Genomic DNA, 19,003 nt, shown 5'->3' with positions numbered 1-19,003 from the left:
ACTTCGGTGTGCCAAGCAGTGTTCTAGGTTCTCAGATCCTGGGGGCAGAGAAAGACAGTGAGTCAATGATGGCACAAATCCACATTCGTATTGTGTACCTACTGGGTATGAAACCCAGTGCCCCTAACACTGAGCTCCCTTGCCAAGTTTATGACTAACCTCTCTATCCAAAATTTTATTCCCCTTCTTGTCCTACCCCTCTTCCCCTCAGGATTGAGAAATATCAAAGAAAAGGGGGATTGAGACCAAGGAGGACCCTGCAGGGCCTTCCTGGGTGCAAAACCCCTCCAGGTCCCCTGTTTCTTGTTTGCAGAAAAAAGGCTTTAGTTTCCTAGGCCTTCCCCGAGCCCCAAAGAGCAGGCACAAGGAGTTAACAATGAGAGAAGTGAGGGGATGCAGAAACAAAGGAGAAGCAGTCAAGCAACGTAGCTAGAATGATAGCTTGGAGTCCTAGTTCCTCCTCAATGGATATACATAACAATCTGACACATATCTTTGAGCTGATCTGTAGAAACTAAGCCCTTCACCCATGTGGAAGATGGTGACTACATGCTGACCCCTAGTATGTAGACCCCAGACTGGCTGGAACCAGAAGGTTGATGATTAAATTTCTGGGAACATCACCCTGTTACCTCAGCCCCAGGCAGATTTCACTATATTAATTTAGATGTTGTGTGGAAAATGTGTAAGTCAAGTCATGTGTGATACCCTCAAGGAAAACAAAAATCCACATGAAGTAGACAACCAAAAACCCTATCATTGAAAATGATACCCTCGGATGTTAGAAAAATGCAGATCAGCATGAGGAGCAATGGTTGAAAAGACTTAATTGAGGAGGTAGGATTTGAAGGGGATTTTGAAGAATGGGTAGAATGAGAAGAAAGAGAATGCTGGGTAAGTGGGAGAGATGCGGGGAAAGGCAGGAACGTGAAAATGAGTCAAGGAATAACTTCTCAAGTAAAAATTAGGTAGAATCCTTAGATAGATATAGACATTATAAAATAAGTTGGAGAGGTTGCAGGGAAAATTTTGACTACCTGGCATAGCAATTACCAAGGTGTCCCCCTAGTACTGAGTTTGATCATCACTGATTTAGTCATTTGAATTTTCTGTGCCCAGCAAAACAGATATCTAGTGATCACCTCTTTAGAATGATGGCACTGAGTATGTCCCTCTTCTACATGGAGTGCCACAGGACAAGTGTTATTCCTTTCCTTTAAAGCAGAACACTTAGCAATTTCTTCTCATTTCCAAAAGGAAGAAATGAACCTGGACATACCATAGAATAATCAAACAGTGATGTTTTAAAAGAGTCATTTTCAATTTCCGTGGTTCAAGGACAGCAAGGATAACACACAACTATGTTTAGCATCACTGGTTAGAGAGTACTTTTTTACAAATTTTAATCAGGTGGGTAGATATGATACTTGAAAAATTCTAAGAAGGGGCTCCATAAATAATGATAATCTTATTAGTAAGTATATTCTGTCCATTTTCTTTGCTTCTTTTGAAATCCTTGTCCCTTGCCTCTCTCCATTTTTCTCATCTCTTTCTGATTTTTCAAGGTACAACTTGGGTTTTAGCACCTTCCTTCCCTGGTGACTTAATTTTCCAGATATCACTGCTCTTCTCATTGGCACATCATCCATTTTCCTTCATACACACCATTGGGCTGTAAGGTTTTATTGCATTTTCATTACAATAGTAACTCTAGATATTATAGGAAATATAAAAGCCTAGAAAAAATGAGCAAAATATAATACATAATTCTATCATCTTAAGAGAATAATTACTAACAATTATTTTCTGTTTGTGTTGTGTGTGTATTTTTTGTTTTTTGGGGTTTTTTTTACATAATCATCATGCAAACCGCATACTACTGGGCATTAAGTAGTTGTAGTAACAACTAGAAAATTCTCCTAAGCTATAGCTTAATGTTGGAAACATATATTAAGGTGTCCACAAGAGATGTCATGGTTCTACATCAATGGGAATCTACGCATCTTCTATTCCTGCAGAAGGTAGTTTTTCCCAACAAAGGGGTTTTAATTCCCACAACCGTGAACACAGCTGCAGTTCATTCATCTCTGCACAGTGACAATGGAGGGGGCAAGCAGGACAGAAAGACTCAATTTGCAGCTTGAATTTTGCTGAGCAAATTAAAGGGAAGCAAATCCACAGTACTCCAGGATGGCATTTTGAAAAAAAATTGCACACGAAAAGACTCTGATTCAGTGATTAGGGCTCTAAAGCAAGACAGACATTCCAGGAAAAACTAGAAGGTGTGAGACAAGAAGCGAGGGACACAGACTAGCTCTGGGCTCTTAGCCTCTGAGATTAAGAGTTTTCACCATTTCTTTAATAAGTAAGAAATGGAACTCACTATCCTTTCAATTATTTTGCATGTAACTATGCATAGTAACTGTGCACAGCCCAAATGTTGGAGCATTAACTCAATCATAACAAATACATCTATGTTATTCTATAAAATTCTGAGTTAAAGATCCCTCTCTGTCTATTTCTATATAAAAATGCTGATACCAGGTACCTGAATCCCAGAGTAAGAAAACGAGGTAAAGTCTTTCCTTCAAGAGTTCTAACTGAGTGTGTTGGATGTTACATTTTTATTGTTATCTTAGTCTTCATGTAACATTAATCTCACCCATTATGTTCTGTTTAAATTCTATAATTTGTTATGTGCCTTCTACTGCCTAGAACAAAATATGGAAAGTATCTCAATGGTTTAAGTGTCTTTTTGATATTTTGGAGGGATGGAAGTACACAGATCATATACTACTTTCTCTTAGCTTCTTATGTAGAACTTTCGAGAACATTATCAACGTAATGCTCTCATCTACCTTCCAAAACTGGTCTCTCCAATCCTGCTGTTGCTCACATCCTTATCATACTGCAGTTGGACTAATCTAGAGGGTTTTTTATTAAAATCTGGTCTGAATATATTTTGTCTATTCCACCCTCATTCATTCATTTATTTCAGTTTAAAAACAAATGTCTGCATCAACTGTAAAGAAATGTAGCCATTTATTCTGCCAAGTTATGGAAAAAAAGAAGGAAGAACTTTAAGTCTGGGGACTTCGAGTCTATTGTAGTCACCTTCTTGGTTCTGAGTTACTATTTAACCTTTCAAAATTCTGTCCCATAATCACATCAACAACCACTTCTGTGCATCAATAAATGGACATGATGCTTCCTGGCCGCTCTCTTGCTAACATATGTCAAAGGACACTAGATTAATATTGTTCAAAACATCTGATTTGCCCTAGTTCCAGAAGCCATAAGAATTCCACTATTTTTCATCATCTTTAGTACCATCTAACTACAAAGTTACAGGGATAATTCATAAATGCTATAGCAGTAATTTGCCATGAACAATTCCCTCTATAAAACACACCACCAAATCCGCTATTAGCTTTCTCCCTATGATTTTTTTTTTTAAGGAAAACTAAGATTTATACTTAGCCACAGAGATGTACTGATTTAAAATACTCAGTAATTAAAAAATATCATAGATCAAAATTACCCAATTTGCTGGGAAAGAAAACCCAGGAACATCACATCATTTAAAATCCTCAAATGATAACATAGCACTAATAATATCTGCCAAAATTTCCAGAGCTATGCTTCTCCATGTCGTGTTCATTATGATCATTAATTTCCTACTTTGTTCTCAGTCTTGCCTCACATTTAGATCACCATAAAAATCTGCCAAATCTTCTAGGCTGTTGCTATTTAAACCTGACTCTTTTTTTTTTTTTTTTCTTCCAGTTTTCATGCTCACTGACTTAGAGATGTTTAATCTGGAAGAGGCCTTAAAGCTTGCTTAGTCAAACATAAATATAGAGGTCTGAGAAAGTGAATTCCCAAGGTCTTAAAGCCAGTTGGGTAAGATCAGAACTAGAATACTTCTTTCCTGATGTTCCAGGCTATACTTTTCCAAAATTAATTGATTTCATTTTTGGCAGCTGTTCTTTCATTATTCCTGAGACGAATTTTTCTTTTATGTAGTGGTTAAAGACACAATTCATTTCTTAAATCCCAATAATTAATTGCACAAATCTCCAAATTCAAATTCTATCAATCACTTCTTCCTTATCATGACAATTGATCAATTGATACATTTTTTTTCTTTCTTTGGTGCTTTTAGTTTCTGGAAAAAAATATGCTTAAAATTTTTCCAAATGAACACTGTTTTCAGCAATGAGTCATATTTTATTTCTCTTAACTTCTCTTAACTTCCTTCCTCAAATGTTAAACAACTTTGTCTTTTTAAATCATGTTATCCCCCGCTCCCCACCAAATTCTGCTTCACCATTTCAACAATGAAATTTCATTTAGTCCTTTAGACTTTAATTGCTATAATTACTTGAGAAATATATTAAAATATCTTTACCTCTTTAATCTTCATAAATATTGAGTAATTGCTAATATAAAAGAGGAGGGACACAAAGCAATGACACTGATCCTACAACCGACATTAGATAAAGCACTCATTAATTAATACAATGTCTCTCTTGGGTTATAGTTTAATAAATATTTATTAAAAATTATGACTAGATGCTGTAGAGGATATAAAAAAGTAGCCCGTAATTTTAATGAACTTACTGTTTCCAGTAAGAGACAACATTTCGATAGAAGACAGTATGAGATATTTTTAGATATGACAATCATATTAGGAATTCTCTTGTGAAAGAATACTTAATGTTCAAAAGTAAGCAAGATATAAATGTCAGCAAGAGTATTACTACGGTGGGACCAGAGAAAGCTTCATGGAAGAGGTTGCATGTATGTCATCTATGGACATTAATGATAGATAAGATATTTTCAGATACAAATAGAAGAGGAAAGATATTCTTTCAAGTGAAGGAAAAGCCATGAGAAAGGATGTAAAAAGTATTGGGCATGTCAGAATCACAGTAAAATCAATTGAAATATTTGGTGTCAAAAAGGGAAAAGACAGGGAATGAGGCATTCAAAAGTAGTTAAGAGAAGCACTATAGAAGAACTTGAGCGCTGCAGAGAAAAGTGTATGTGTAATAAGGAGGTGACAGAGAGTCTCTTTGTAATCTAGGGTGTCCCTCTAACAAGAATGCAAGGCTGCATTCTAACAAGAGTGTAGAAAGGACTGTAGTCTGGAAGACTGAGGCAGGAAATGATTGCGAGACTATTTCAATAGTCTGGCAGAGCAGTGATAAGAATAGTTTACATGGAATATAAAGGAGTGACAAGGGGTTAGAGAATGTGGAACATAAGAACTAATGGTATTCTTGGGAGAAAATAACAACAACAATTAAAATTTCTACCTTGGAAATCTGGAAGAATGACATTGCCATTACAAAGTGTAACTTCATAGAAAGGAAGTGTTACTTTCACTTATTCCTTTAAGGCATATACGTTTGCTCACCCACCATATACCAGGCACTCTAACAGGTGCTGTGTATGGAGAGATAGACAAGAGAGACAAGACCCAACCTCACGGAACTCACATTTTATTCGAGAAGATCTGTGATAAACAAATAAGCAAATGTATATATTAAACAGTATCATGTAGTTTTAAATACTATGAGGAAGTTAAAGCACACCATGATATAGAGAGATAATAAGAATGGGGAGGGAGAAATTATCACTAAAAAGGTAATTCTGAGTGGACCTAAGGAGAATGGAAAGCTAAGAGAACATTTAAAGGGAGAGAGAGCTGTCTAGTGCACATTATGACAGCAAGAAGTGAAACCAGCACTTCCTCCTTGTTAACTTATACTGTTCAATGGCACTTTCATTCTTCCAGCTCTCCAAGCTAGACAGAGGGAAAATTAGAAAAGAGGGCAGATAAGTAGATGGGTGCCAGATCAAGTAGGAGTTCGGATTTTATTCCAAGTCCAATGGGAAGATATTGGAGGGTCTTAAGAGATAAAAGATCTAATCACATGTTATTATTATTATTATTTCAATAACACTCTTTTGCTCTCTGTAGAATGGATTAAGAGTAGAATCAGGGAGAACAATTGGGAAGCTGATGTAGTACACCAGGCTGTAATACTGTTGCTTGAATTAGCGTAGTAGCAGAGGAGACAGTGAGAAGGAGTTTTATCGTATGGAAGAAGAGTTAACAGGACTCATATATGGATTGGATACAGGGAGTGAGAGAAAGAGAGAAATCAAAGCTTGCTTCCAAGATCTTGGAGTGAGTTACTAGTTGGACAATGACTCAATTGACAGACAAGACTAGGTAAGCAACAGATTTGAGGGGTGGATGAGGGTAGGTGCTCTCAAGAACTAAGGGTTTGGCGCAGGTTCAATCCCTGGTCAGGGAACTAAGATCCCACATGCCGTGTGGCATGGCCGAAAAAAAAAAAAGAGAGAGAGAGAGAGAGAGAGAGAGAGAGAAAGAACTAAGGGTTTGGGTGTGGATTTGTAAAGTTGGGGATATTTAATTGAAATCCCAAGTGGAATTTGAAATCCCAAGTGGAATGTCTAATTGTTAGAGTGAAAGCTGACTAATTCAATTTTTCTTTATCGTTGGTTTCAGTGTAATACTTAAAGAAAACATGCAATAGGGGCTTCCCTGGCGGTGCAGTGGTTAAGAATCCGACTGCCAATGCAGGGGACACGGGTTCAAGCCCTGGTCCGGGAAGATCCCACATGCCGCAGAGCAACTAAGCCCATGCACCACAACTACTGAGCCTGCGAGCCACAACTACTGAGCCCGTGTGCCACAACTACTGAAGCCCACATGCCTAGAGCCTGTGCTCCATAACAAGAGAAGCCACTGCAGTGAGAAGCCCATGCACCGCAAAGAAGAGTAGCCCCGCTCGCCGAAACTAGAGAAAGCCCGCGTGCAGCAACAAAGACCCAACTGAAAGAAAGAAAGAAAGAAAGAAAGAAAGAAAGAAAGAAAGAAAGAAAGAGAGAGAGAAAGAAAGAAAGAAAGGGAGAAAGAAAGAAATCTATAAAAAAAAAGAATACATGCAATATATTCTATACAAGTTAGCTATAAACACAAAAATAAATATACCTGCAACCTTACAACCCAACAAACAGCTATCTATTTAGCCACTTTCCCATCTCATTCATCTTCTTCCTTTTCAAAAACAATCATTAACCTGAATTTTGTTTCTTATTTTCTTGCATTTTAAAAACAACCATTCTCATTAAATGTGTATGTGTCTGTAAATATACATTATTTACTTTTTCTAAATCATGAGCATTAGAAACAAAAATCATACTGTAAATAGTCTCTGGGACTTATTTTTTAAATTCTTCTTTTCTTGTAAAAATTTGGATATTAAGACTTCTTAATTATCCTAAACTAGTGTTATGTAAGATGAAATCACATGGATTTCTGTTTCTCTTGTTCTAATAAGAATTAACAACTGAAAGTGTAAAGTAGAGCTTAACAGACATGGTAGCTAGAATAAGAAGATCCAACATGAATTTAACTAGTGTTACAGAGGAAAGGATAGAGAGAATTGTGAAGAGGCAATATTCAAAGAGACTGAAGCTGATAATGTTCCCAAATTTATGATAGACTTAATCCACAAATATAAGTGGATTTAGGAAGAAAATGAAGTAAAACAAATGCCACATGGAAAAACTGTCAATATAAAAATCACAGACTAGTGAAATTGTAGGTATTAAAGACAAAGATAATGGCAAGCAATGTGGTCATAATCATTTTAAAAGCAATAAGAAAGGCCATAAACCAGAAGAAAATACGAATAAAAATAATAACTGTTACCCTAAGAAATATGTATGTGGTAAAACAATTTTAAAGATCAAGGACAAAATAGAAAAAAGAAATCAAAACATCTCACCACCAATGGACTTTCACTAAACAAATCTCCAAAAAATACTTCAGGAAGAAAAAAATGATCCCAGAAGAGATGTCACAGATACATTTAGGAGGAGGAAAAACTGGCAAACTCATGGGCTAATCTATATAAATATTGTCTGTATCATGTAAGCAAAACAATCTTGACTAAATTCTTGGTTTAAAAAATACATAAAATAGAAATGAGCTATACTCAAAGACAGCAGGAAACCGGGGAAGAGGGTCATCAGAGCGTTTTAAGTTCCTTGTATATTTGAGGATGAAGGTGAAGATACTGATCAACTTGTGACTTTAAGATAAATTTTAAGGATGACTATCAGCAAAATAAAAATAAATATAAGGTTTCCAAAAATTTTTTGGTGCCTCTGATAGAGAGAAAAGTTTAATGAGAAAAATTTCAAATAATCCTAAAGTTGACATGGAAGGAAAGCAAAAGGAACATGGGACTGGACAGAAACGGAGCACAAAATAACAGTAGAAATAAATATGGTGGAAAGAGATGGCCAGATTGCGTAGTAAATTTTAAGAACTGTTCTTTACAAGAGACAAGCCTAATACAAAGGATAACAAAGGTTGAAAGTAAAATATGAAAAAAAAAAGTTAAAATGTAAATAATGACTAAAACCCAGTATAGAAATATATATGATATATATACTAATTTAGAAGTCAGTAAGGTTCAATTCACCTTGTTTTACTCATAGGAGCTAAAGAAGAAATTGACAAACTCATTGTTTTTTTGGAGAATTCAAAAGACCTTTCTAATTAATAATACAATTGATCAGGTAAGAAGAAAAAATCTGTAAGTTTAGAAAAATAGAATTAACAAGCTTGATTTACAGACAGGTAGAGAACTTTGTGCCTCACAGAAAACTTGTATTTGTACATATGAGAAATTCTGAACAATAATTCATTAAACCATAAGAGCAATTTCATTTGTTTTTTGCTTTTTTTAAAATCACCATTTAGAGGATACCAAGATACTGTCATCTTAACATGTCTTGATATGATCTCAAGGCTCCTTCCTCTGGATATTTGTAGTAAAATTTGTAGTAAACTATTTTAAAACCAGAGAATTTCCAATATCAAATTTCTACATATATCAGTGCATTTTAGTATATCATTTTCTGGAGAATGAGAGGATATTTTACCTTGAATTAAAGTGATATTTTTCAGTGTCTGAGAATGTTCCCAATCCTTCAGCCTGAGATCATTAGTGATGTTATTCAACAGTTTCACTTCTCCTTTTATTTCCTGTTCCAAATGCACTTGTTTTTCTTCCAGAGACTTAATTTTTGCTGATGTATTGTACACACGCTCCTCTAAGTTACTCATCTCCTGTGAAACATAAGCAAACATCCGCAATTTTTGTTACACACATAATTATCAAATATATAAGTTTAAGAAGCCCTACAAGTCAGGTTTTTTAAAAATGTATAATATTACAGTAATATTATGGAATAAGAATATAGAAATTAGAGAACAATTTTAAAATAGTAATTCTTTGGTTTTGAAGCATTCCGCTTTTAACTGAATGGCTGAATTTTCACACCCTCTGCCAGAAAAAAATTGGTTAAATATATATCTAAGGTATGCTTCTATTCCCAAATATATACATGTCAAAAATGCTAAAAATAAAATAAAATAAAAAACTTGTCATATGGTTTTTAATTTATCCAAAGTGAAATTCTTTACACTGTACTTAGAGTAATTACAGTTCCTTAAATTCAATAGATTTGTATATTAAATTGTTTTATAGCAATAACAAAATTTAATGTCATAATTCTCAGTGGTAATGAACATTAAGGATAGCTTTTCAGATTCAATAAAATCTCAACTAGCATATTAACAATACCTTATGTTCAGTTTTTTTATTGCCTCTGCATTTGAGATTTCATTATTATTTTACGTTTTCAAATGCATATATATTTTGTGCGTATTTACATACATGCGTGCATATCTGGAGACTGTGAGCAAGACAGATTGTACTACATTCTCGATTATGCTTTTATTTTTCACTCAATAATATAAGAATATTTACCTACTAAAATACTTAGAGACTGCTTTATTTTCTATAATTTAGTGGAATTGTATGTATTTCTCATAATTTATTTGATACCTATTGATAGAGTTTTGAGCTGCACATAAATAATGCTGAAATGAACACCATTTTATATATATCTACATATTTATACAAGCACTTCTATAGGACAGCTTCCTGGAAGTGGATCTGATCAAAGGGACTAAATATTAAAATTTTTGTTCACTCCTGCCACACCACCCTCCTAACATATGGGACCATTTTTTAAATCTTTCTCAGTGTACATGAATGCTTACTTTTGCACTCAAATCCTAGGTATCATCAATATATTTAACTTTGTAGAGTAAGAGTAAACATAATAAAACCTTGTTTAATTTGCTTTTCAAATTAAGTATCTAGTCATAAAGTTTTTGACAATGTTTTTCTTTATTGCTTTTCCTTTCAAGTCTTTTGCTTGGTTTTCCTTTGGGCGCTAGGCTTTCTCTTTCTAGTGTACCTAACCTTCTCATCTATCCTGGTAATGTTTTCTGTCTCTCTGTTCTTTTATTGCGTCCTCTGTTTCCATGGTATGCTCTATACTTTCCTAAGGACTTCTAGGTTTAACTGTTGATAGATTCTCATTTCCCATTTGCACAAAGAAATAAACCAGTGGTTTATTGTTAATTAATCCAGGTATGAAGAGAAAATTTCACCTCCCTTCACTGGACCGGACAAGTTGAAGGGAGAGGGTCAAGAGAGTCAAGTAAAACCTTTGGAAAGAAATGAACATGTACCAGATCTGCCTCTACAATAGCAGTGTACTCAAGCAGAGAGACATCTGTTTTTACTGCTCCAAATGGCCTTCCCCATCCAAAACCTCGTTCTAGATAAGCATTTCTCTACCCTCTACCGCCTCCCTCCCTATTTGGCATCTTCCGTGTACACTATGGTATAAAGGTGGGATAGTGATCACGGATGTTTGCAGAGTGCAGCAACGTGGTAAATATGCTCAATGTCATTTAGGTGGCTGCAAATTGCTCCAGCTGTCAGGTAGTTCCTGATATCCACAGAGCAAAAGTCAGGGGACTAGCTGGTGATCTTGCGACCTAAACCCCGGGAACCGCCGATGATTTTCATACCTAAAGCTGCGGCTGCCTTTTCTTTCCTTCTTTGAAAACTGCATGTGGTGCTCACATTAACCATATTTCACTCGAAATAAGTTTTATTAGGAAGAGAGAAAATGCATTTGATATATTTTTTAAAGTGCTATACAGCACCCACACACACCGTCCACAGTCTATCACCAGTGGCACTGCTAGAAACAGGCATTTATTTTTGCATTCTTACAGTCCTTTGTACGTACAATGGAGAGGATAAATCCCACGTCTCTCTTTTATTTTGTGTCAGTGTTCTTTTTTCTTTCAAATTAATGCTTGGTCTGTCCTTGCTAAACATTACGCTGCTATTACTTAAAAGCCTTTTCCTCAAACAGCATTTACTGATTGAGGCATTCATTTAATTTATTTATTCCTGCATTGGGCTAAAGATTCAAAGATGAATACAATTGTTTTAAGAGATGAGAATGAGATTCCAAATATTGTTTTCAGTGAGCAAGCACACGCATACACACACACACACACACATACACTAGCACTGACCTAGATTCCAAATCTCCACAGATGACTATTGTCTTAAAAAAAAAAAAGCTTTGAAAAAAAAAATTAACTTTGGAAGTTCCTCGTTTCCCTTGTACCTCCACATCTAATACTGGGACCCCTTCCAAAATATAAGTGCAATCTGTCCGAATAGCTCACTGATCACCAGTTTTTGGTTATTTCTATTAAGTATCACTTCAAACAGGTTCAGGACTTCTACTGCCTTCCAAACGGTTTCCAATTTGGTTTCAACTCCTCATTTACATGGGTTCATAGATATTCTATAATCTCTAATGAGTTGGGGACATTACTAATATCAAATATATTATTTTTTCATCGTGTCCATCTTCGTTTTCTCCACACCCTGTCTCACTGCTCCTCTGATACTGTTTCCACACAAAGTAATATTTCTTCTCCCTTCCTCTTTCCCTCCAATTTAATCAGTTTCTACTCCCATAGCTGACATTTTACTTTCCTCTGTTCCTCAGCCCTGGGGACAGTTGCTTCTTTGAGAATTTTCTCTAACTCCTCCATAGCTTGAGTCCTTGATATTCCAATAGCATTTGATATGCTTGGGTACTTATTAACCGTGTGGGAAACACTAACAGTCAGATTTTGGAAGATGTGACAAGGATCAGAGACAGAATATCAAGGTTGGTGTTAGGAAGAGATTCACCAACAGTCTCCAAATTTAAATAGCAATGTCACTGTCTTCTCAGTGATTGCATCTTACAAAAAATAAACATGTAGGGTGTTCTTTCTTAACCTGTTTAGTCTATTCTTTAGTCAATAATTTAGTTGGTTGCCACCTGATGTTACAACTTCAGAGGCTTCTCTTTGCTCTCTATAAGGGACATCCATTTTTAACAATCACTACTGCATAACACTGTATCTGTACAGAAAACAACCTCATTAATTAAGAAATGGTCTATTCAAGTAAAATCTACTACAAAGATGCCAGCCTTGCTGAGCTAATGGTGGAAAATTTATAGATTTCACATTAATTATGATCTTAGGGCTTAGGTACCTTGTAGTACGAAGATTATTTTTTCACATGAGTAATGAAGTTTTATCCATATGCTTATATTTTCATGGAATGGAACAATTATAATTACCCAACAACAAAAAATAATTCAATATTGAACTAAACAACTTGCTTCTTAATTTCTTTCTCATCAAAACAAAGTAACCCAGAGGGTTGGCCACAGAATAGTTTAGAGCAAAGGTGAGAAGATTATGATTCATGGGTCAAAGTCTTTTTCTGAAAAGAAAGATTTATTGGATCACATTTTCACTCATTTGTCCATGTGTTGTCTACGACTGCTTTTGTGCTACGGTGGCAGAGTTAAGAAGTTGCAAAAGAGACCATGTGGTCCCCAAAGCCTAAGGGTTGTATCTGGGCCTTTGCAAAGAAACTTTTGCTAGCAACTGGTCTGGAATATGTCTTGCTCTCTTGTCTTGTGTATTTGATCCTGTGATGGTAATAAGATGTTGTATACATTATTCAAACTTTAATTCTTTAATTATAGTTATCTTTATACATAAAAACTTATGGATGCTTCTTGGGAGTGACAAACTATTTTAAAATTTAGATTTTGTACTTCGCCCATGTAAATAAGGTTTTCATTCCTTTGATGATGAAGAAAGTTTGGGTTTCGTATAAAATTTGCAAATGCAGAGTATCTATCTGTCCAAATCTGCTAAGATAATCCAACAACTATAATTGGTTTCGAGAGTCTCAAGAGGCATTCTAACAGTATTTATAAAATTAAAATACCCTAAGAGAGTCTGGATTCAATCCCAGGTATGACTTTCCAATACAAACCTCTTACCTCTTGTTGTTTAAATGCATTCTCTTGGACTTTGGCATTCAGTGTTGCAATACTGAGCTGCAAATCAAGCAGTGTGGTGTTCAGACTTATTAATGACTTGGAGACTTCACCTATTACATTTCCATGTCCCTGGATGAAGGAAAGTAAGGAACTTAGCTGGAGAAGAACGTCATTAAACCTTTGATCGGTTGTCACACTGAAATTTTGGAAATTCTTGGCATCTATGAGATTGGCTTCATTATCTGAAAGATATTGGATTCTCTTCTCCACGTTGCTCATGTGTTCCGTAACGACTTCTCGAAATCTCATTGCATCTTCACTGTCATTTCCTTTTCCTGCGAGACTTGGAGATATATCATTTGCATTAACTGAACCAAATGTGCAATTCTTCATTTCCCATTTCAGGAGTTGAGCTGCGTATTTAAGTAAAAATAAACAGAGTCATGCCCTGTAACCTTAAATGCATCCACCATTCCATTCCACATCACTTCATCCCATTCTAACGTTCTGAACGCTATCCTAAATCAGGTATGTATTTTAAATATACAAAGTATGAACCAAGGTAGGCATACTGCTGAGAGGGAAACTGTCTCCTTTTCCCAATTTACATTAGAGTTTATCCCACAGTTAAGTCACTCTTTCTGAACTGCTGCTTAGATGAATCTTCTGGGTCGTGGCACACGGCTCTGAGAGTAAGAGTAAATTCTAGAGATCATGAAGTACACTGTATGCTGGTCCTCAGGTGTGCTGTTAGAGTAAAACGAGATAATGCTTAACACAGTGTCTGCAGTAAACATGTTGAGTAGGTTAGTTATTATGAAGACAAATGATAATGTGACAGAAACAATATGTAGTATCAATAAAGGTAGAAATATTAGTGTTATCCACTGTACGAATAAAGTGTTGGCTCATCTTCCTTATCCTATCGCTAAGCTAGCAGAGTGTTATCATTTTCAGTTTCCACAGAACTAATTTACTGTTGGTAGAGAAGGAAACTGGATAAAAGAAGTTGTTTTAACTTTAAAAAATATTGTTTTTATAAGACTCCTCTTTACTTATTATAAAACATATATTTATAGCAGAAAATTTAGAAACAAGTAATAAGGAAAAATAATTTACCATTAATCTCACCGTCCTGAATCAAGTGCTAACATTTTGGCATATGCCTATCAAATTTCTGTTCCCACTACCATATTATCATCATAAAAGCAAGATTTTATATACAATCTGGAAACTAGCTTTTAATTAGCACTCTATCATAGACTTCTGCATATTATTTAATATTGTTTTACAAAAATAATTAGAATAACTACATTGTATTCTATGTGTGATTCTACCAAATTTATTTAACAAAACTCCTACATTTAGTTTGCCTCTGTTTCTACTAATATATTGAACACTTTGATGAACAATCTTATAAGTAATTATTTCCTGAATAAAAAAATTCTACTAAATGTTATTTGGGGGCATACGGAAGTGCCGATATATATTTCCAAATGGGTATATGTTCTCTAAACAAGCTAATTACCCTTCTGAAAGGATCTAGAGAAATATGTTTATAGTTTCAAAAAATGAAAAGCATAAACATTACTTTTGCAGATAAAAATAATATATAATTATACACAATGAAGAAAATGTTAAACACCATTTTATATAATCAGTGGCGGTTAAGATTTTATTGTTTTTTTCATCTCTCTTTATATATCTATATTGTTTATACCTTTTAGCTATGTATATATCAGTCGCATCCATATTAATTTGAGTGCATAAGATTTTCCATATTTGACCATTATTGAGCAATAAAGAGTAACTTAATATTGTTTAAAAGTGTATCTACATAAACAGTGATATCTGATCTGTCAGTTTTCTTAATAAAATGATATGGCAATAGTATCAGCTTTATAGGTTTTTGAGACTTAAATGAGATTACACATGAAAAACATTATATTCCACCCTGAGCTCAGGGTACCTGTTACACAAATGAGAGCTTGATATTTGCACAGGAACAAGCTGCCTGGTTCTGGAATCTAGTTCCATTCCTCCATTACTAGCTAGATTACTCTGAGAAAATTATTTATCTTTTCCTTGATTAGGTTTCCCCAGTGATCTAAAAGTAATTACTATCTTACAGTGGTGCTGAGGATGAATGCGATAGGGCATGTAAATCAAGTAGCACACAGATGGCACGTGTGAGAACTCTACTCAAATTCAAGTGCCTTATCCTTGAAAGATATTATCTTAGTTACAGAATCTTCACCACGTTTACTTAAAGAAGCTGTTTGATGATGGTTGTCATTGTAGCTATGATTATATTAAGTATTAAACTACATATGCAATTAAATCTCAATTTAAAAAAAAACACATTATATCATATTTTCCTAGTTACATTCTCTTTAAAATTAGCTTATTTGAATTAATAAAATATGTAACTACATTTTGATATAATCCACAACTGAGACCATATTGCATGTGCATTATTTTACATTTCTAAATTTATCAATAAATTATACAAAATAGTATACTTCTTACTTGGATCTCATCACATTTATTAAATTAAGTGTAGGGAGCAAGTTTTGGATTGACAGCCTCACTCATGGATTCATCAATTCTATGATTTATTTATTAAGCACCTACTATATATAAAGCACTGCTTGAGCGACTCTGGGAATAGAAAATGACTGGGAATGGATTTTGACTTTAACAATCAGAAATCTAAATTAACAATATTTGCAAAATTATCTCAAACTTGTCCCTTAAAAATTTTTCTTTTATGATAATTACTGCTTTTTTAGGTAGCAGTTAATAATCCAAGTCCTGGAGGAGAACTGCCTGGATTAGCGATTCTTGCCTTTTCCTTTATAAGCTGTGCCTTTGAGCAAATTAATTGGTTCATGCTTCCATTTCACTATCTGTATAAATGGGATACTACTAGTCAGTGTTTAAATAATTAAATGAGCTGATATATGCAAAGTGCTTAGATCTTTTCCTGGCACATAATACACATTCGATACTTTTCAATATTTTAATTATTATTAATATTTCAGATTCAATATCTGTATGCCCAATACTGATAACAAGGGGAATTAATGTTGTGTAATATAAAAAAATTGGGAGGAGGTTGGGTGTTCCATGAGAAAGGTAGTATCTGTGTTTTATTTATTTATTTATTTTTTATTGGAGTATAGTTGCTTTACACTGCTGTGTCAGTTTCTTCCGTACAGCAAAGTGAATCAGCCATACGTATACATATATCCCCTCTTTTTTGGATTTTCTTCCCATTTAGGTCACCCTAGAGCACCGAGTAGAGTTCCCTAAGCTATACAGTAGGTTCTCATTAGTTATCTATTTTATACATAGTAGTATATATATATGTCAGTCCCAAAAGAGAAAAACAAATATCCTATATTAACGCACATATATGCTTCAGACATATTGATCTAATTACTCAACCATATAATTTTTACTTTCACTGGAAATACTTTTTATTTCATATGGGTAAAGCAAAACTTCTTCTCAGTATAGAAAGGGAAGACTTGATTTAACAAAATGTCATGGGACCAAGGATTTTTCTTTAATACCAAGTTCAACATGAACTGACAATAAAGGCTATTTTTTGCTTACAGATTTAAAAACACAATATTGCTTATTTTCCCAAATCTTGAATGAAAACTAATTTAATCCTTACTTTCTTTAAAAAATTTAATACTGTATCAGAAATCTAGGTAAAGAATGCCAGAGTTCATATTTTCAAATGTTCATTTCTTTCATTATCATCAGAGAGATGCCATTTTGTGACTCTTCTATTTTACATTTGAAAGGAGACAAATTTTATGGCTTGTGCAAAGACCTAGGGAGAGAGTTATATTTGATTTTACAGATCACATTTACTCTTTCATGTTGGCAAAACCTTTTTCTACCAAAAATTTATATTATTTTGAGCTAAAGGATCTTCAGTGTATCAGTAACAATTTATATACATTAATCTTAGATTATATCTTATTCTTCAGAAACATTATTCTATGTCGCTGTACTGTGATAGTGATCTAGTAGCTTCTGAAGAAAAGGTAGCGTGTGGAGAAGATTTTATAATTAAGAAATATCTTTCAATGTATAAGATACTTTAAATAGAGTTTTCATGTGTAACACTTTATCTACTGATTTATATTTGCCAAAACAGAGTAATTTCTATCATTTCAGGGATACATTTTGTCTATATTTGAAATTTTTGGATATCAAGTAGAGATATGTATTGCATTTTAGTTTTCTTTTGGAAAATATTCTGACCTACAACTTACAGCTGTAAATGGATTGTCAGTGTTTCTTATTCAAGTATGATAGACACAGGGAGATCTGTTTCAAATTCTGGTGAATTTGGGTGCTAATGTGAACTTATAAGATTTGAACATTTTTAGCTTTTTGTCAGTCTTAATAGGTACATGCTATAGTTTTAGGAAACAAAGCTACTTCAAATCAATCATTGTCAACCCTAGAAAGAATGTGTTGACTAGCCCATAGATTTTTGAACTTGGTTAGAACCCTGAAGTCTTTCCAGACTTCAGTTCGTATTCTGCCTGGGCCTAGTAGAAAGAAGTTGCACTCCCTGAGGTTGGCTCTGTAGGCCACGGTTTGTATAAAAGTGATGAAATGTGCCAAATTCTAACTGGCTGATAGCTAATGATCCCTAACAATGACACATCTTTCAGTTATGCATTTCAAACTACAGATAAGCATATACATAAACAGCACACAGATAATCTCAGTTCATCAGGAAGTTAGTTGTTTAATGACAAACATGTCAGGTTCTTTTACTTAGATGGCTGTGGTTGGTTTGACAGGTTGATTGGTTCCGTTTGTTGGGGTTGGCTAATGTTTTTGTTTTGTTTTTGTTTCAAAGTAGGAGTTGATTTTTACATATGGAAAATATTTTCCTGGCTAAAATTATGACAACTCTGTTTTGTTTTGTTTTTTTATTGGCCAACCATATTTTGTTCTAAAAACCCGATTGCACTGGGAGATAATAGACCACAGAAGTTAGCAGTCAGGAGCCAGGGGTGGGAAGTCCAACTCCATTGCTGAACAGTTTCCTTTTGTGGACGATGAGGGTGAGCATACATCTGCTCAAGGGTAACTGTAAGGTGTATTAAGATAATCTGGAAAATGTATAGCCTAGTGCCTGAACATAGTACATGCTCAGAAACATTACAAAAATGTTACAGTTATTGTTGTTTTCATTATCATTTCTTCCTTAGTAGAATTTTGGCTTTGTCTTGGAATATTCTTTAGGTTGTCTCTTGGCGGAGGAGGTTTGGCCTTTATTAGGAGCATTTTCTTATTAATCTGATTAGTATGCACATAAAAATATATCTTCCTCCCAGCCTATCTCTTGTTCGAGCATATGTCCATTTTGCCACTCACAAAGAGGAGAGCTACAAGGTATATAAATTCAAATGCCAATCAAATCCCTCAAAAATGCTCCCGAGGAAAATAATATTTACAGATTTGCTTGAGTTATATGCAAGCCATCTACCTCTGTAGAAATCCTCAAATTTATCCCCAATTCAAGCCAAACTCACCAAAAAAAAAAAAAAAAATTGTACCTGAAAAAATCATGTAGAACCCAAGAAAAGTGTTCTATTTTTCTTTTTCTTTGAAA

The 19,003-nt window shown here is 34.5% G+C and overlaps 1 protein-coding gene across 6 annotated transcripts in view; it reads right to left on the bottom strand.

Annotated features, from left to right (window-relative positions):
• Positions 1-19,003, bottom strand: part of MSR1 (macrophage scavenger receptor 1) — an 84,540-nt gene that overhangs the window by 32,855 nt on the left and 32,682 nt on the right. For all 6 annotated transcript variants that reach the window (XM_059909326.1, XM_059909329.1, XM_059909331.1 and 3 more), the window contains 2 exons: positions 13,351-13,763; positions 8,995-9,181 (listed from right to left, as the gene is read on the bottom strand). In XM_059909326.1, the coding sequence (XP_059765309.1) occupies positions 8,995-9,181; positions 13,351-13,763 (600 nt within the window). The remainder of the gene's footprint in view (positions 1-8,994; positions 9,182-13,350; positions 13,764-19,003) is intronic.

Source organism: Balaenoptera ricei, chromosome 21 (assembly GCF_028023285.1).
Source record: "Balaenoptera ricei isolate mBalRic1 chromosome 21, mBalRic1.hap2, whole genome shotgun sequence".
In the NCBI taxonomy this organism is placed as follows: domain Eukaryota; kingdom Metazoa; phylum Chordata; class Mammalia; order Artiodactyla; family Balaenopteridae; genus Balaenoptera; species Balaenoptera ricei.
The sequence above is the reverse complement of the archived record's forward strand: the minus strand, read 5'-3'. Positions and strand labels throughout refer to the sequence as shown.